The sequence below is a fragment of the Oncorhynchus tshawytscha genome, linkage group LG24 (genome assembly GCF_018296145.1).
Source record: "Oncorhynchus tshawytscha isolate Ot180627B linkage group LG24, Otsh_v2.0, whole genome shotgun sequence".
NCBI lineage: Eukaryota > Metazoa > Chordata > Actinopteri > Salmoniformes > Salmonidae > Oncorhynchus > Oncorhynchus tshawytscha.
Genome location: NC_056452.1, coordinates 13,452,419 through 13,471,819, shown reverse-complemented (window position 1 = coordinate 13,471,819; position 19,401 = coordinate 13,452,419). Strand labels below are relative to the sequence as shown.

At 41.3% G+C, this 19,401-nt stretch overlaps 1 protein-coding gene across 3 annotated transcripts; it reads left to right on the top strand.

Moving 5' to 3' along the window:
* The first annotated feature begins 7,557 nt into the window (after positions 1 to 7,557).
* On the top strand, positions 7,558 to 18,483 carry LOC112223671 (circularly permutated Ras protein 1). Of its 3 annotated transcripts, none has more exons than XM_042305343.1 (21): positions 7,561 to 7,963; positions 11,849 to 11,954; positions 12,281 to 12,412; positions 12,676 to 12,912; positions 13,106 to 13,210; positions 13,359 to 13,433; positions 13,609 to 13,682; positions 13,928 to 14,107; positions 14,336 to 14,377; positions 14,568 to 14,657; positions 14,922 to 15,073; positions 15,232 to 15,313; positions 15,408 to 15,538; positions 15,738 to 15,822; positions 15,971 to 16,077; positions 16,359 to 16,513; positions 16,621 to 16,738; positions 16,988 to 17,128; positions 17,473 to 17,566; positions 17,693 to 17,722; positions 17,947 to 18,483. In XM_042305343.1, exons 1-21 carry the CDS (start codon positions 7,874 to 7,876, stop codon positions 18,031 to 18,033), a joined length of 2,313 nt encoding a protein of 770 aa, XP_042161277.1. In that variant the 5' UTR covers positions 7,561 to 7,873; the 3' UTR covers positions 18,034 to 18,483. The 3 variants fall into 3 exon arrangements, 2 of the variants coding, with proteins under 2 accessions (XP_042161277.1, XP_042161278.1); XM_042305344.1 differs by having other exon boundaries at positions 7,562 to 7,963; positions 16,395 to 16,513; XR_006079795.1 differs by lacking the exon at positions 17,947 to 18,483 and having other exon boundaries at positions 7,558 to 7,963; positions 17,017 to 17,128.
* Positions 18,484 to 19,401: the final 918 nt, after the last annotated feature.

The window sequence follows — 19,401 nt, the reverse complement described above, 5'->3', positions numbered from 1 at the left end:
AAAGTTGATGTTATTGGTGTCATTTAGTAGTGGTTTCTTTGCAGCAATTCGACCACGAAGGCCGGATTGACACAGTCTCCTCTGAACAGTTGATGTTGACATGTGTCTGTTACTTGAACTCTGTGAAGCATTTATTTGGGCTGCAATTTCTGAGTCTCGTAACTCTAATGAACTTATCTTCTGCAGCAGAGGTAACTCTGGGTCTTCCTTTCCTGTGGCGGTCCTCATGAGAGTCAGTTTCATCATAGCGCTTGATGGTTTTTGCGACTGCACTTGGAGAAACTTTCAAAAATTCCTGACATGTTCCATATTGACTAACCTTCATGTCTTAAAGTAATGGGGCAGCAGGGTAGCCTAGTGGTTAAAGCGTTGGACTAGTAACCGGAAGGTTGCAAGTTCAAACCCCCGAGCTGACAAGGTACAAATCTGTCATGCTGCCCTTGAACAGGCAGTCAACCCACTGTTCCTAGGCTGTCATTGAAAATAAGAATTTGTTCTTAACTGACTTGCCTAGTTAAAAAAATAAAAATGATGGACTGTTGTTTCTCTTTTCTTATTTGAGCTGTTCTTGCCCTAATGGACTTGGTCTTTTACCAAATAGGGCTATCTTCTGTATACCACCCCTACCTTGTCACAACCTTGTCACAACACAACTGATTGGCTCAAACACATTAGGAAGGAAAGAAATTCCACAAATGAACTTTTAACAAGGCACACCTGTTCATTGAAATGCATTCCAGGTGACTACCTCGTGAAGCTGGTTGAGTGAATGCCAAGATTGTGCAAAGCTGTAATCAATGCAAAGGGTGGCTACTTTGAAGAATCTCAAATATATCATATATTTTGATTTGTGTATTGGTTACTACATGATTCCATATGTGTTATTTCATAGTGTTGATGTTTTCACTATTATTCTACAATGGAGAAAAAACTAAAAATTAAGAAAAACTCTGGAATGAGTAGGTGTGTCCAAACTTCTGACTGGTGCTGTATGTGGTAAGTGTCAATGTTCAAACCTGTCTGATCTGTGCTGATACCCTCCCTGAACATAAAATTTAACAAACATGAATATTCACAAGGTGGAACAACGCAATGTCCACTGCAATCTCTACACTGACTGTACTACAGTGCTGTGTGCGTGTGTTTTGTTTCCATTCCATGTTAGATAATGTATACACTGCATTGGACAAACTTGTTAAACAGGTTTTTTTTACATTATAACACAGAGAATGAGTGATGTCATCACTCACTCACTCCTAACACTTCAGACTGGGAGTAACTCAAGTTTGAACTGTCACTGTTCACGAGGCTTTGCATACGTAAGTAAGACTCATTTGTATGACGGAGTAAGCTCTCATTGAATGCAATCTTATCCTGTACTTGACCGTTCTTTCCACAGAGGTGTGTTAACATTAGTTACTGTGTTACCAATATGTCTTCTGGAGCTTGACTGGTACTGCTACATGGACAGTGATAGCATTGTCAGGGACTAATCCTATGGGTGTGTTTGCATCAGTGTTTTAATCTAGTTGTAATTAGCTTGCATCGGATGCAATAAATTAAGATTTATTCAAGATCACAATGACATACAAAGGCTTAGAAATAAGAGTTTTACAAATTAATAAAAAATGAAAAGCTGAAAGATCTTGAGTCAATAAGTATTCAACCGCTTTGTCATGGCAAGTCTAAATAAGTTCAGGAGTAAAAAATAGATTAACAAGTCACATAATAGGTTGCATGGACTCATTCTGTGTGCAGTAAGAGTAAAAACGTTTATTATTTTTTATTTTTTACCCCTTTTTCTCCCCAATTTCGTAATATCCAATTGGTAGTTACAGTCTTGTCCCATCGCTGCATCTCCCCTATAGACTCAGGAGAGACGAAGGTCAAGAGCCATGCATCCTCCGAAACACAACCCTGCCAAGCCGCACTGCTTCTTGACACACTGCTCACTTAACCTGGAAGCCAGCCGCACCAATGTGTCAGAGGAAACACCATCCAGCTGGCGACCGGATTCAGCTTGCAGGTGCCCAGCCTGCCACAAGGACTTGCTAGAGCGCAATGGAACAAAGAAATCCTGGCCGTCCAAACCCTCTCCTAACCCGGATGACGCTGGGCCAATTGTGCGACACTTCATGGGTCTCCTGGTCACGGCCGGCTGTGACATAGCCTGGGATCAAACATGGATCTGTAGTGACACCTCAAGCACTGCAAAGCAGTGCCTTAGACCGCTGCATCACTCGGGAGGCAATAATAGAGTTTAACATGAGTTTTTAATGACAACCTCATCCCTGTACCCCACACATACAATTATCTGTAAGGTTCATCAGTCGAGCATTGAATTTCAAACACAGATTCAACAACAAAAACCAAGGCATGGTAAAGTTATTAATTACACTTTAGATGGTGTATCAATAAAACCAGTCGCTATAAAGATACAGGCGTCCTTCCTAACTAAGTTGCCGGAGAGGAAGGAAACCGCTCAGGGATTTCACCATGAGGCCAATGGTGACTTTAAAACAGTTACACACAGCTGATAGGAGAAATCTCAGGATGGATCAACATTGTAGTTACTCCACAATAGTAATCTAACTGACAGAGTGAAAAAAGGAAACCCTGTACTGAATAAAAATATTCCAAAATATGCATCCTGTTTGCAATTAGGCGCTAAAGTAAAACTACAAAAAATGTGGCCAAGAAATGAACTTTATGTCCTGAATACAAAGCATTATGTTTGGGACAAATCCAACACAACACATCACTGAGTAGCACTCTTCATATTTTCCAGCATGGCCGTGGCTGCGTCATTTTATGGGTATGCTTGTCATTGGCAAGGACTAGGTCGTTTTTTAGGATAAAAATAAACGGAATAGAGCTAAGCACAGGAAAAATCCTAGAGGAAAACCTGGTTCAGTCTGCTTTCCAACAGACACTGGGAGACAAATTCACCTTTCAGCAGGACAATAACCTAAATCACAAGGCCAAATATATACTGGAGTTTCATACCAAGATGACATTGAATGTTCTTGAGTGGCTGTGTTATAGTTTTCACTTAAATCGGCTCAAAATCTTTGGCAAGACTTGAAAAGGGTTGTCTAGCAACGATCGACAATCAACTTGACAGAACATGATTTTTTTAAAGAATAATGTGCAAATATTGTGCAATCCAGGTGTGCAGAGCTCTTAGAGACTTGCACAGAAATACTTACAGCTGTAATTGCTGCCAAAGACATCAAAACTATGAAATAACACATATGGAATCATGTTACAACCCCAAAAAATTGTGAAACAAATCAAAACGTATTTTATATTTGAGATTCTTCAAAATAGCCACCATTTGCCTTGATGACAGCTTTGCACACTCTTGGCATTCTCTCAACCAGCTTCATAAGGAATGCTTTTCCAACAGTCTTCAAGGAGTTCCCACATATGCTGAGCACTTGCTGGCTCCTTTTCCTTCACTCTGTGGTCCAACTCATCTGAATTTTGTTGATGTCAGGTGATTGTCAGGTCATCTGATGCAGCGCTCCATCACTCTCCTTCTTGGTCAAATAGCCCACACAGCCTACAGGTGTGTTTTGGGTCATTGTCCTGTTGAACAACAAGTTATAGTCCCACTAATCGCAAACCAGATGGGATGGTGTATCGCTACAGAATGATGTGGTAGCCATGCTGGTTAAGTGTGCATTGAAATTCTAAATAAATCCCAACATTATCACCAGAAAAGCACCCACACACCATCACACCTCCTCCTCCATGCTTCATGGTGGGAACCACACATGCACAGATCATCCGTTTACCTAGTTAACTCTAATGAACGTATCCTCTGCAGCAGAAGCAACTCTGGGTCTTCCTTTTCTGTGGCAGTCCTCATGAGAGCCAGTTTCATCATAGTGCTTGATAGTTTTTGCAACTGCGCTTGAAGAAACTGACTGACCTTCATGTTTTGAAGTAATGACGGACTGTCGTTTCTCTTTGCTTATTTGAGCTGTTCTTGCTATAATATGGACTTAACAAATAGTGCTGTATACCACCCCTACCTTGTCACAACACAACTGATTGGCTCAAACACATTAAGAAGGAAAGAAATTCCACAAATGAACTTTTAACAAGGCACACCTGTTCATTGAAATGCATTCCAGGTGACTACCTCGTGAAGCTCGTTGAGTGAATGCCAAGATTGTGCAAAGCTGTAATCAATGCAAAAGGTGGCTACTTTGAAGAATCTCAAATATATCATATATTTTGATTTGTGTATTGGTTACTACATGATTCCATATGTGTTATTTTATAGTGTTGATGTTTTCACTATTATTCTACAATGGAGAAAATACTAAAAATTAAGAAAAACTCTGGAATGAGTAGGTGTGTCCAAACTTTTTGTTTCCATTCCATGTTAGATAATGTATACACTGCATTGGACAAACTTGTTAAACAGGTTTTTTTTACATTATAACACAGAGAATGAGTGATGTCATCACTCACTCACTCCTAACACTTCAGACTGGGAGTAACTCAAGTTTGAACTGTCACTGTTCACGAGGCTTTGCATACGTAAGTAAGACTCATTTGTATGACAGAGTAAGCTCTCATTGAATGCAATCTTATCCTGTACTTGACCGTTCTTTCCACAGAGGTGTGTTAACATTAGTTACTGTGTTACCAATATGTCTTCTGGAGCTTGACTGGTACTGCTACATGGACAGTGATAGCATTGTCAGGGACTAATCCTATGGGTGTGTTTGCATCAGTGTTTTAATCTAGTTGTAATTAGCTTGCATCGGATGCAATAAATTAAGATTTATTCAAGATCACAATGACATACAAAGGCTTAGAAATAAGAGTTTTACAAATTAATAAAAAATGAAAAGCTGAAAGATCTTGAGTTAATAAGTATTCAACCGCTTTGTCATGGCAAGTCTAAATAAGTTCAGGAGTAAAAAATAGATTAACAAGTCACATAATAGGTTGCATGGACTCATTCTGTGTGCAGTAAGAGTAAAAATGTTTATTATTTTTTATTTTTTACCCCTTTTTCTCCCCAATTTCGTAATATCCAATTGGTAGTTACAGTCTTGTCCCATCGCTGCATCTCCCCTATGGACTCAGGAGAGACGAAGGTCAAGAGCCATGCATCCTCCGAAACACAACCCTGCCAAGCCGCACTGCTTCTTGACACACTGCTCACTTAACCTGGAAGCCAGCCGCACCAATGTGTCAGAGGAAACACCATCCAGCTGGCGACCGGATTCAGCTTGCAGGTGCCCGGCCTGCCACAAGGACTTGCTAGAGCGCAATGGAACAAAGACATCCTGGCCGTCCAAACCCTCTCCTAACCCGGATGACGCTGGGCCAATTGTGCGACACTTCATGGGTCTCCTGGTCACGGCCGGCTGTGACATAGCCTGGGATCAAACATGGATCTGTAGTGACACCTCAAGCACTGCAAAGCAGTGCCTTAGACCGCTGCATCACTCGGGAGGCAATAATAGAGTTTAACATGAGTTTTTTAATGACAACCTCATCCCTGTACCCCACACATACAATTATCTGTAAGGTTCATCAGTCGAGCATTGAATTTCAAACACAGATTCAACAACAAAAACCAAGGCATGGTAAAGTTATTAATTACACTTTAGATGGTGTATCAATAAAACCAGTCGCTATAAAGATACAGGCGTCCTTCCTAACTAAGTTGCCGGAGAGGAAGGAAACCGCTCAGGGATTTCACCATGAGGCCAATGGTGACTTTAAAACAGTTACACACAGCTGATAGGAGAAATCTCAGGATGGATCAACATTGTAGTTACTCCACAATAGTAATCTAACTGACAGAGTGAAAAAAGGAAACCCTGTACTGAATAAAAATATTCCAAAATATGCATCCTGTTTGCAATTAGGCGCTAAAGTAAAACTACAAAAAATGTGGCCAAGAAATGAACTTTATGTCCTGAATACAAAGCATTATGTTTGGGACAAATCCAACACAACACATCACTGAGTAGCACTCTTCATATTTTCCAGAATGGCCGTGGCTGCGTCATTTTATGGGTATGCTTGTCATTGGCAAGGACTAGGTCGTTTTTTAGGATAAAAATAAACGGAATAGAGCTAAGCACAGGAAAAATCCTAGAGGAAAACCTGGTTCAGTCTGCTTTCCAACAGACACTGGGAGACAAATTCACCTTTCAGCAGGACAATAACCTAAATCACAAGGCCAAATATATACTGGAGTTTCATACCAAGATGACATTGAATGTTCTTGAGTGGCTGTGTTATAGTTTTCACTTAAAGCAGCTCAAAATCTTTGGCAAGACTTGAAAAGGGTTGTCTAGCAACGATCGACAATCAACTTGACAGAACATGATTTTTTAAAAGAATAATGTGCAAATATTGTGCAATCCAGGTGTGCAGAGCTCTTAGAGACTTGCACAGAAATACTTACAGCTGTAATTGCTGCCAAAGACATCAAAACTATGAAATAACACATATGGAATCATGTTACAACCCCAAAAAATTGTGAAACAAATCAAAACGTATTTTATATTTGAGATTCTTCAAAATAGCCACCATTTGCCTTGATGACAGCTTTGCACACTCTTGGCATTCTCTCAACCAGCTTCATAAGGAATGCTTTTCCAACAGTCTTCAAGGAGTTCCCACATATGCTGAGCACTTGCTGGCTCCTTTTCCTTCACTCTGTGGTTCAACTCATCTGAATTTTGTTGATGTCAGGTGATTGTGCAGGCCAGGTCATCTGATGCAGCGCTCCATCACTCTCCTTCTTGGTCAAATAGCCCACACAGCCTACAGGTGTGTTTTGGGTCATTGTCCTGTTGAACAACAAGTTATAGTCCCACTAATCGCAAACCAGATGGGATGGTGTATCGCTACAGAATGATGTGGTAGCCATGCTGGTTAAGTGTGCATTGAAATTCTAAATAAATCCCAACATTATCACCAGAAAAGCACCCACACACCATCACACCTCCTCCTCCATGCTTCACGGTGGGAACCACACATGCACAGATCATCCGTTTACCTAGTTAACTCTAATGAACGTATCCTCTGCAGCAGAAGCAACTCTGGGTCTTCCTTTCCTGTGGCAGTCCTCATGAGAGCCAGTTTCATCATAGTGCTTGATAGTTTTTGCAACTGCGCTTGAAGAAACTGACTGACCTTCATGTTTTGAAGTAATGACGGACTGTCGTTTCTCTTTGCTTATTTGAGCTGTTCTTGCTATAATATGGACTTAACAAATAGTGCTGTATACCACCCCTACCTTGTCACAACACAACTGATTGGCTCAAACACATTAAGAAGGAAAGAAATTCCACAAATGAACTTTTAACAAGGCACACCTGTTCATTGAAATGCATTCCAGGTGACTACCTCGTGAAGCTGGTTGAGTGAATGCCAAGATTGTGCAAAGCTGTAATCAATGCAAAGGGTGGCTACTTTGAAGAATCTCAAATATATCATATATTTTGATTTGTGTATTGGTTACTACATGATTCCATATGTGTTATTTCATAGTGTTGATGTTTTCACTATTATTCTACAATGGAGAAAATACTAAAAATTAAGAAAAACTCTGGAATGAGTAGGTGTGTCCAAACTTCTGACTGGTGCTGTATGTGGTAAGTGTCAATGTTCAAACCTGTCTGATCTGTGCTGATACCCTCCCTGAACATAAAATTTAACAAACATGAATATTCACAAGGTGGAACAACGCAATGTCCACTGCGATCTCTACACTGACTGTACTACAGTGCTGTGTGCGTGTGTTTTGTTTCCATTCCATGTTAGATAATGTATACACTGCATTGGACAAACTTGTTAAACAGGTTTTTTTTACATTATAACACAGAGAATGAGTGATGTCATCACTCACTCACTCCTAACACTTCAGACTGGGAGTAACTCAAGTTTGAACTGTCACTGTTCACGAGGCTTTGCATACGTAAGTAAGACTCATTTGTATGACAGAGTAAGCTCTCATTGAATGCAATCTTATCCTGTACTTGACCGTTCTTTCCACAGAGGTGTGTTAACATTAGTTACTGTGTTACCAATATGTCTTCTGGAGCTTGACTGGTACTGCTACATGGACAGTGATAGCATTGTCAGGGACTAATCCTATGGGTGTGTTTGCATCAGTGTTTTAATCTAGTTGTAATTAGCTTGCATCGGATGCAATAAATTAAGATTTATTCAAGATCACAATGACATACAAAGGCTTAGAAATAAGAGTTTTACAAATTAATAAAAAATGAAAAGCTGAAAGATCTTGAGTTAATAAGTATTCAACCGCTTTGTCATGGCAAGTCTAAATAAGTTCAGGAGTAAAAAATAGATTAACAAGTCACATAATAGGTTGCATGGACTCATTCTGTGTGCAGTAAGAGTAAAAATGTTTATTATTTTTTATTTTTTACCCCTTTTTCTCCCCAATTTCGTAATATCCAATTGGTAGTTACAGTCTTGTCCCATCGCTGCATCTCCCCTATGGACTCAGGAGAGACGAAGGTCAAGAGCCATGCATCCTCCGAAACACGACCCTGCCAAGCCGCACTGCTTCTTGACACACTGCTCACTTAACCTGGAAGCCAGCCGCACCAATGTGTCAGAGGAAACACCATCCAGCTGGCGACCGGATTCAGCTTGCAGGTGCCCGGCCTGCCACAAGGACTTGCTAGAGCGCAATGGAACAAAGAAATCCTGGCCGTCCAAACCCTCTCCTAACCCGGATGACGCTGGGCCAATTGTGCGACACTTCATGGGTCTCCTGGTCACGGCCGGCTGTGACATAGCCTGGGATCAAACATGGATCTGTAGTGACACCTCAAGCACTGCAAAGCAGTGCCTTAGACCGCTGCATCACTCGGGAGGCAATAATAGAGTTTAACATGAGTTTTTAATGACAACCTCATCCCTGTACCCCACACATACAATTATCTGTAAGGTTCATCAGTCGAGCATTGAATTTCAAACACAGATTCAACAACAAAAACCAAGGCATGGTAAAGTTATTAATTACACTTTAGATGGTGTATCAATAAAACCAGTCGCTATAAAGATACAGGCGTCCTTCCTAACTAAGTTGCCGGAGAGGAAGGAAACCGCTCAGGGATTTCACCATGAGGCCAATGGTGACTTTAAAACAGTTACACACAGCTGATAGGAGAAATCTCAGGATGGATCAACATTGTAGTTACTCCACAATAGTAATCTAACTGACAGAGTGAAAAAAGGAAACCCTGTACTGAATAAAAATATTCCAAAATATGCATCCTGTTTGCAATTAAAGTAAAACTACAAAAAATGTGGCCAAGAAATGAACTTTATGTCCTGAATACAAAGCATTATGTTTGGGACAAATCCAACACAACAATTCACTGAGTAGCACTCTTCATATTTTCCAGCATGGCCGTGGCTGCGTCATTTTATGGGTATGCTTGTCATTGGCAAGGACTAGGTCGTTTTTTAGGATAAAAATAAACGGAATAGAGCTAAGCACAGGAAAAATCCTAGAGGAAAACCTGGTTCAGTCTGCTTTCCAACAGACACTGGGAGACAAATTCACCTTTCAGCAGGACAATAACCTAAATCACAAGGCCAAATATATACTGGAGTTTCATACCAAGATGACATTGAATGTTCTTGAGTGGCTGTGTTATAGTTTTCACTTAAATCGGCTCAAAATCTTTGGCAAGACTTGAAAAGGGTTGTCTAGCAACGATCGACAATCAACTTGACAGAACATGATTTTTAAAAGAATAATGTGCAAATATTGTGCAATCCAGGTGTGCAGAGCTCTTAGAGACTTGCACAGAAATACTTACAGCTGTAATTGCTGCCAAAGACATCAAAACTATGAAATAACACATATGGAATCATGTTACAACCCCAAAAAATTGTGAAACAAATCAAAACGTATTTTATATTTGAGATTCTTCAAAATAGCCACCATTTGCCTTGATGACAGCTTTGCACACTCTTGGCATTCTCTCAACCAGCTTCATAAGGAATGCTTTTCCAACAGTCTTCAAGGAGTTCCCACATATGCTGAGCACTTGCTGGCTCCTTTTCCTTCACTCTGTGGTTCAACTCATCTGAATTTTGTTGATGTCAGGTGATTGTGCAGGCCAGGTCATCTGATGCAGCGCTCCATCACTCTCCTTCTTGGTCAAATAGCCCACACAGCCTACAGGTGTGTTTTGGGTCATTGTCCTGTTGAACAACAAGTTATAGTCCCACTAATCGCAAACCAGATGGGATGGTGTATCGCTACAGAATGATGTGGTAGCCATGCTGGTTAAGTGTGCATTGAAATTCTAAATAAATCCCAACATTATCACCAGAAAAGCACCCACACACCATCACACCTCCTCCTCCATGCTTCCGGTGGGAACCACACATGCACAGATCATCCGTTCACCTAGTTAACTCTAATGAACGTATCCTCTGCAGCAGAAGCAACTCTGGGTCTTCCTTTCCTGTGGCAGTCCACATGAGAGCCAGTTTCATCATAGTGCTTGATAGTTTTTGCGACTGCGCTTGAAGAAACTGACTGACCTTCATGTTTGAAGTAATGACGGACTGTCATTTCTCTTTGCTTATTTGAGCTGTTCTTGCTATAATATGGACTTAACAAATAGTGCTGTATACCACCCCTACCTTGTCACAACACAACTGATTGGCTCAAATGCATTAAGAAGGAAAGAAATTAAACAAATTAACTTTTAACAAGGCACACCTATGAATTGAAATGCATTCCAGGTGACTACCTCATGATGCTGGTTGAGAGAATGTCAAGAGTGTGCAAATCTGGTATCAAGGCAATAGTAGGGGGGAAAGGGAAGTGAAGGTGTTTTTTATGTGTTTTTTTTATTTTTTATTGATGGCTATATTTTGATTTGTTTTAGACTTTTCTACTTTTTTGGTTACTACATGATTCCATATGCGTAATTGTATAGTTTTGATGTCTTCACTATTTTTCTACAATATATAAAAACCCTTGCAAAACAGCCCCCTTGAACAGCAGTTTTCAGTTATGAGTAGGTGTGCCCAGGTGTGCTTTTTAACAAATCAAAAACGTTTTACTGGAACTTTGTGGATATATATATACAGTGCCTTGCGAAAGTATTCGGCCCCCTTGAACTTTGCGACCTTTTGCCAAATTTCAGGCTTCAAACATAAAGATATAAAACTGTATTGGGAAATGGGAATGGGAATGGGAAAAAATGTAAGTCTCTCGATGTGCAAAACTGATAGAGACATACCCCAAGCGACTTACAGCTGTAATCGCAGCAAAAGGTGGCGCTACAAAGTATTAACTTAAGGGGGCTGATTAATTTTGCACGCCCAATTTTTCAGTTTTTGATTTGTTAAAAAAGTTTGAAATATCCAATAAATGTCGTTCCACTTCATGATTGTGTCCCACTTGTTGTTGATTCTTCACAAAAAAATACAGTTTTATATCTTTATGTTTGAAGCCTGAAATGTAGCAAAAGTTCGCAAAGTTCAAGTGGGCCGAATACTTTCGCAAGGCACTGTATATATCAGTGAAGGCTGCTGAGGGGATTTTTTAATTATCGTTGGACATAAAAACTGTAAAAACACCATCAAATCAGCTCCAAGTTCCAAAGTTTTCACACACATAATAGAGAGATGTATGTGATCATATACAAATGTAAGTAAGGTTTGAAATTATTATGTTTTAGTCAAATATCATATCTGTTTGGTCTTCTTGGGGTCAATTTGCAGTGTACAAATTATTTGTAATTATGTTCCTGCGTCCTGACCATTGGCCTGCCGCTGAATCTAGTTGATTATCCCTGTTTAGGTGGTAGGACCACCAATGGAGTTTGCCTGTGGGTTTGTTTATGTCCCTCCATCAACCTATCAGAGGGAAGTCCAAACGAAACCACAAATTGCAGTTAAACGTTCAGGTGAGTTATAATTTTTCAGACACACTTCAAATTAAATCTTGCTAACATTGTCCGAATGCCCGATGCTGCCCAAACACTGTCCTCTCAGTGAATGTCCTGTCAGTGAATGTCCTCTCAGTGAATGTCCTCTCAGTGAATGTCCTCTCAGTGAATGTCCTGTCAGTGAATGCCCTGTCAGTGAATGCCCTGTCAGTGAATGCCCTGTCAGTGAATCCCCATCCTGTCTGAATGCCCTTTGCTGCCCAAACACTGTCCTGCCAGTTCATTAATGAATCCTGTGTAGTAGACATTAACATTAACAATGCTCTGTCTCTCATCTCTCCCAGCTCTCCTTCCTCCCCCAAACAGAATCCGTCCCCGCAGTCCTCCCCCTCCTCCTCCAGCACCCTCTCCAGAACTACAAAAACAACAACACCACTCTCCAGAACAGAGAATCACTGAGAAATGTTTTAAAAATGGTGAGGTGAAGACAGCTCCCAACCCCTTGCCATTGTATGAGAGTTCAGCCTTCCGTATTAGAAGAGGAAGGAATGTTCCAGACTCGCCCCAACAGCTCACATCTCAAACAGCTCAATGGACAGGTTTTCCTAGCATCACTGTACTGGGGAATTCAATGTATAATGTCATTTTTAGGATATACAGTTCAATTTCAGTGTCTCAAAAGTCATGAGTGAACTCTTGAGATTGTGGCTAACATTGTGTCCATTTCCACCTTCCCCAGCTCTGCTCCCCCCATTCATGCGATCTCAATCGCCTGCTTACGTCCAGCCAATCCCAGGCCCACCTTCCCTTCTCCCTTCCAATAGCCAGAGGCTGACCTATGACCTTCCAAAGAAGGAACCAGACATTGGGAGTCATCCATGGGATCCAGACTACTCATACAATATCCCAGAAGGCAGTGGGGAGGAGATGAAGCATCCAAACACCACCGGCAGCAGTGGATCTGCACAGAAGTCAGGTAACTGGTTAATGTCCTGTCAAGAGACATTCATTGTTAGGCTCAAAGCTAGTATTGTCAGACCATACCACCATTCATGCAATTCACATCTTAAGATGCCAACAAAACAAACAGTCTTGCGTGTGATGATAAAGATGTGATGAAGATTATGACTACAACCAGAGTTGAAAAACATGATTCTCTCTACTTCTAGCTCCAGCCTTGCCACCAAGACCTTCCTTTATGAAGTCCTGTCCAGAATACCTAGTTCTGTTGCCTGATTCTTTCTCCTCCTCAAAGTCCTCCTCTTCATCCTCCAGTAAATCCTGTTTCATTATGGACATCCATTAGTATACAGTATCTTCACAGTTCATTAGATAATTCCTCATTGAAAAGAAAAAATGTAGGCGCTCATGAATAAAGATATAAAGCATAATTGCAACTACTAATGGTCATTTACTACACAGGATCAAGGGAACCATTGGTGGGGAATCCAAATGTGATCCTAGTCAGTTTGGGGGAGCTGATATCAGAGGAAAACGGTTAGTGGACTATTCCTGCTATCATTCTGAGATAATGTTTGGTATATGATACTCAATGCCTTTGACCTGACTTTTCACTGTCTCTCTGTGTGATACTCCTGACTTTTATACTGTCTCTCGGTATGTCACAGTCTAACTTGCTTGTCTGTGTTGACCAACGTGTGTCCAATCACAGTGTTCACCATAGAGGGAGAGCCCACCTGCTGCTCCCAGTGTGGCTCTGTGCTGGACTCCTTCTATGACAATGTGGTAGTTTGACCTTTCACACTCTCTTGAACATGAATCCTACGCAATATGATAAAATAATCACAGTGGTCAAGCGGTAATCACTGTTATGATTCTAACTTCATGCCTTCCAAATTATTCAACAATAATGGTAGACCTACAGTAAACCTCAGTGAAGTTATATCTACTACTTATTGTAATTCATAACTACTGAAGGTACAATTTCTCTCAAACAACTGCATTTCCATCATCCCTCTGTTGCTCTACAGGTGAATGTCTGTTATTTTTGCCAGTCATCATTGGAACCACCTACCTCCTCATCTGCCACCTGTCTCGGTTGCCGGGACAGTGTCTTCCTGTTGACCCCTGGTGACAAGGCCCTGGCCCTTACAGACACCCTGCTCCTGTTCTGTATCGACATCTCAGCGTCCATGAGTATCACCTCCCAGGTTTGAACACAAGATCATAGTGTTATTTGTCAGTGTTTTCCCCAGGCTCTGTACGGTTAGATTAGAATACATGTGATTAGGGATACCTCTATAATCAATTTTGTTCTGTAAAAACCATATTTTTCTGTTTTAAGTAGCTTCACATTCAGTGCTGGTTGAAGCTGTATCTCTGACCATTTCTACTGGCCACAGTATATACTGTGAAATTCTCTCTTTTTCTTATGCCAGATGTTGGAAGGAAAACAGCCAATCTACAGGTCACGTCTTCAGGTCAACCATCTTTGATTATTTAAATGGGCATAAGTGGATACATTTGGGAGATATTGTGATGATCGTAGTAACTACCAGTAAATGAAATATGCAGTGGCAGATTCACAATAATTTGCTTTGCTAGAATTGATAATGGTCTGTGGTTGTGTACATGCTGGTAATGATAACACCAATGCGGATTTTAAACCAGTTTGTTCAGGAAGCAGTGTTACAGAGTGTTCGGAAGCTGAGTGAAACGCAACCACACATGCGAGTAGGACTCATCACGTTCAACAATCAGGTTCAATATTACACCCATTTCACATTGACATGATTGACTATTTATGCATGTTGACATCTAATGAAATGGTGTTTTCATGCTCTTTACATAAACATTTTTTTTTTTGGGGGCTTCTGTAGGTATCGAATCTATGTCTTGTGTGTGACATTTCATATTCACTGATTTGGATTCAATATTTGTATGCATTCGTCCAATAGTTGGGTGTAAATCTGAAGTTGTTTTGATCTGTATCTTAAGATCATCCACGGATGTTTGTCTTGACAGGTGACTCTGCATGGAAATGAGGAGGTCACCTCACGTTTTTTGCGGGGTGCGGAGTTGATTGACAGTGAATACCTTAAGGAAGCAGCGTTCAGCTTCCCCAGCCCACAACCCCTCTCCAGGACCAGGGACTGTCTACAGAGAGAGATTCTAGGGTAATGTTGAAAGGGGCAATAAAAACAAACTCTACATTTTAATTCAAGGGCCCATGTGGTCCAAGAGCAAATAAGCCATGGACTCATTCAAACTGGTCCAATGAAGTAATAATTGTATTAAATAATGGTATGTCGTCACTTCCTCTTTTCATTAAAAGATTGTATGAGAGTGGTGCCACGGCTTTAGGTCCTGCTTCTCTTGTAGCCATAGCGATGGCTTCTCGGAAACCAGGGTCAAAGGTCAGTCAGTCCCATAGTTCCAGTGCTCTGAATACATACTGTATCTGTTTTGTTTATGATGTAGTACCAATATTATATATTGCCCTCTTCCCAGGTGATCATCTGCACAGATGGAAAGGCCAACACAGACCTGGGGAATCTGGAGGTGGAGGGCATTGATGCTCGAACTTGCCTCTCCTCCACTATCTTCTACCACGACCTGGGGGAGTACGCTGCTAGCCAGGGGTCGGTGCAACTCTGTACTGTCTTCACTAGCTACATTTTCACTTCTATTTGAGCATCACAGTGGAGAACCTATTTTACCTTGAAATAGCTCATTATCTTACAGACTATGTTGATAGCCTTTTAGGTGCTGTCATAAGTGATTTTCAGTTATTGAATATTATAAGCAACCTCTTACAGTATGTAACCCTTTCTCTCCTAGGGTGATGGTATCAGTGTTGGCTATCGAGGGGACAGACTGCAGACTTGATGAGCTGGGGAGACTAGCAGACCGCACAAGCGGAAAGGTATGTGATACAATAAATCATCTTGTACTCTCCTTTGTGCTGTGTATATCATTGAGCTACAATCCTATTTGGCCCATATGTGATCAGAGTCCATTGTTCAATGTGTGTCTTTTAATATGGTACTGTACGTGTCATCCTTTCCCCCTAGGTGGTGATAGCAAGTCCACATGAACTATACACTGAATTTGAGGAGATTATTGAGAACAGGACGATAGCGACACATTGTAGTGTCACTTTGCTGCTCCCCACAACACTGTAAGTGTTGAATTAAACATCTGTATATTCATGTGTATTTTCAAATATAGTATATGTGTGTGGGTAGATGTTTGTATATGTATAATGCATTCGTAATGTGTATGTACGTCACCATCTGTATTTAAAATTAAGTGGTTTAAATGCTTAGGAACCCCAGTTGCATGCTCATCCTCAATCATTTTTTGGGGGGTGAATTGACAATCCTAAATTGTGAATGGGAAATCTAGCACTGTCACACCAGCGACACATTTGAACAGAGATCCCTGATTTGACTGGAAAAGGCCTTCATCTCTCGGCCTCATTCGCACTTCCGCCAGGTGTGTGAAAGGAGAGAGGGAGGCTGGGAACAGGGTGACCAGAGAGGTGGGCAATATGGCATCAGACACAGAAATCACCTTTCAATTTGGAGCGAGGGAACACGGCTCACAGGGAGAGGGTGAGAACAGAGGGATGAGGAGAAGACCCAGTCAAAGATTTAAGGATTGGGGACCAAGTTCACAGAGGAATAGATTTGTAATATTTTTTTCTTTCTCTGACGTTTAGTGTCAGCCCCAGTGGCAGGTGGCCGTGTGTCTGTTCAGCTGCAGCTGAGATACAGACAGAAGGATGGACACAGTATGCTCAGAGTGCTGACGGCTGATAAAGAGGTGACGGATGACAGGTAATGGGACACGTCCAGAACTCACTCCAGCGTTTTCCAGCATTCATGACATGTGAATTCAGAAATGCCTTTTGTTGCTAGTTTATCTACCAGAAAGACTAGTTCAAGTCAAAGAATTATAGAAATGTATTTACACATCACAATCCACTCCAGTTGCAAAACAATGTGATATGAGAATAATGATGATGACAACCATGTTAGGAGTCATGATAGTAGCCTAACACTGTATACCTCTCTCCTCTCCCTCAGCTCAGTGGTCCTCTCCTCTCTGTTTCTAGCTATCATTCAGCTCAACTCATCCCAGGCCAGCGCCGCTCTAGCTGTCAGGGGCCGCTTCCAAGATGCAAAGAGTGAGGGGGAGACACAGAGGGAACTGATGGAGAGAGCCCTGTGAGTGAATGATTTAGTGAGAAGGTTGACGGACAGCAAAACGTGTGTGTGTGTGTGTGTGTGTGTGTGTGTGTGCCTATGCTTGCGTGTGTGCGCCTGCGTGTGTGTGTGTGGAGGCAGAGCCTCAGAATGGGCGCTAATTAGTGAGTGAGACTGACAGCCGGATTCACATGAGTGAACAAGGCCTGTTTTTATGTGTGTGTGTGAGAGCGAGAGTGCGAGTATGTGTATGAGCATGTGCACGTTTGTGCTTGCGTGTTGGCTGGTCATTTCTGCTGTACATGGGCATTTGTCAACTTGTATTCGTGTATACGTGACAACATGCTTGTCTTTTACCTTTTCAGAGAGTATGATAGAAGTGCAGAAGACAAACTGATTTATTCAAAATGGCTTAAAACCATGGAACCTATACACAACAGCCTACAAAACTACACAAGGGTAGGTCTGTGTGTGCAGTATTGAGATAATTGTGAAAGAGAAACTGTGTGAGATGATGGTGCATTCTTCAATACATTCTGTTTAGTAATTGAAGACTAATTGTCATTGTTTTATTTCCCATCTTAGAGACAATCCATACATTCTGATACACTGCAGGTAATGTATAACATATCCATCGATATAGAACCCTGATATGAACATTACAACATATTTTCGCCCAGACTACAATTGCCTCTTATGGTAATATCTAACGTACAATTCAGATACACAAATCATGCTATTTTACCTTCGCAATCTCATGCTCCTATCCAAATATTACCCCCTAACTTCCTCTAGTCTACCCTGCTAATCTCCCTCCTTCATATCTCTCTCCGCTTCAGTCTCTAACAGACATGGGTGCTGCACTGCTGTACAGCATGAAGAACAGCAACAGGTCTATTTCACTGAAGGAAAAGCACCAACACTGATTGGTGGCTACTGACTATGCCTGATATCCTTGGAAGTTATTCAAGTCCTACCGACTTCTGGGGAGGCCTATTTATACACAAATCTGACTAATTAATGTATCTAACAAAACATTCTACATCTGGAAATATATTATTTAAAATAGCATTAACTGTCGATATTGTACTTGTTCATTCTATTTGTAAATAGAATGTTCTTATCTATGCACACTATCAGAACGTCATGTCAGAACTGCAATGGCACATAGCAAGTGAAATGGGTTTGTACCTGCAGTGCCTTCAGAATGTAGTCATACCCCTTGACTTATTCCACAATTTGTTGTGTTACAGGCTGCACTCAAAATGTATTCATCTACACACAATACCCCATAATGACAAACTGAAAACATGTTCTTAGAAAATGTTGCAGATGTCTTGAAATTGAAATAAATAAATATCTAATTTATATAAGTATTCACACCCCTGAGTCAATACTTTGTGGAAGCCCCTTTGGCAGCAATTACAGCTGTGAATCTTTCTGGGTAAGTCTCTTAAGAGCTTTCCATACCTGGATTGCGCAACATTTGCCCACTATTCTTTTCAAAATTATTCAAGCTCTGTCAAATTGGTTGTTGATAATTGCTAGACAACCATTTTCAGGTCTTGTCATAGATTTTCAAGTAGATTTAAGTCAACTGTCACTCGGCCACTCAGGAACATTCACTTTCTTCTTGGTAAACATTTCCAGTGTAGATTTGGTGTTGTGTTACAGGTTATTGTCCGGCTGTCCTTGCTCCGTTCATCTTTCCCTCAAGCCTGACCAGTCTTCCAGTTCCTGCCCCTGAAAAACATCCCCACAGCATGATGCTGACACCACCATTCTTGACCGTAGGGATGGTGGCAGGTTTTCCTCCAGGCGTAACAATTGGCACTTAGGCGAAAGTGTTCAATCATGGTTTCATCAGTCCAGAGAATCTTGTTTCTCATGGTCAGAGACATTTAGGTGCCTTTTGGCAAACTCTAAGCGGGCTGTCATCTGCCTTTTTCCAGAGGAGTGGTTCCGTCTGGCCACTCTACCATAAAGGTCTGATTGGTGGAGTGCTGCAGAGATGGTTGTCCTTCTGGAAAGTTCTCCCATCTCCACAAAGGAACTCTGGAGCTCTGTCAGAGTGACTCTCAGGTTCTTGATCACCTTCCTGACCAAGGCCCTTCTCCCACAAACTTCTTCCATTTAAGAATGATGGAGGCCACTGTGTTCTTGGGGACCTTCAATGCTAGAGAAATGTTTTGGTACCCTTCCCCAGATCTGTGCCTCGACACAATCTTGTCTCGGGGAGCTCTACGGACAATTCCTTTGACCTTATGGCTTGTTTTTTGCTCTGACATGCACTG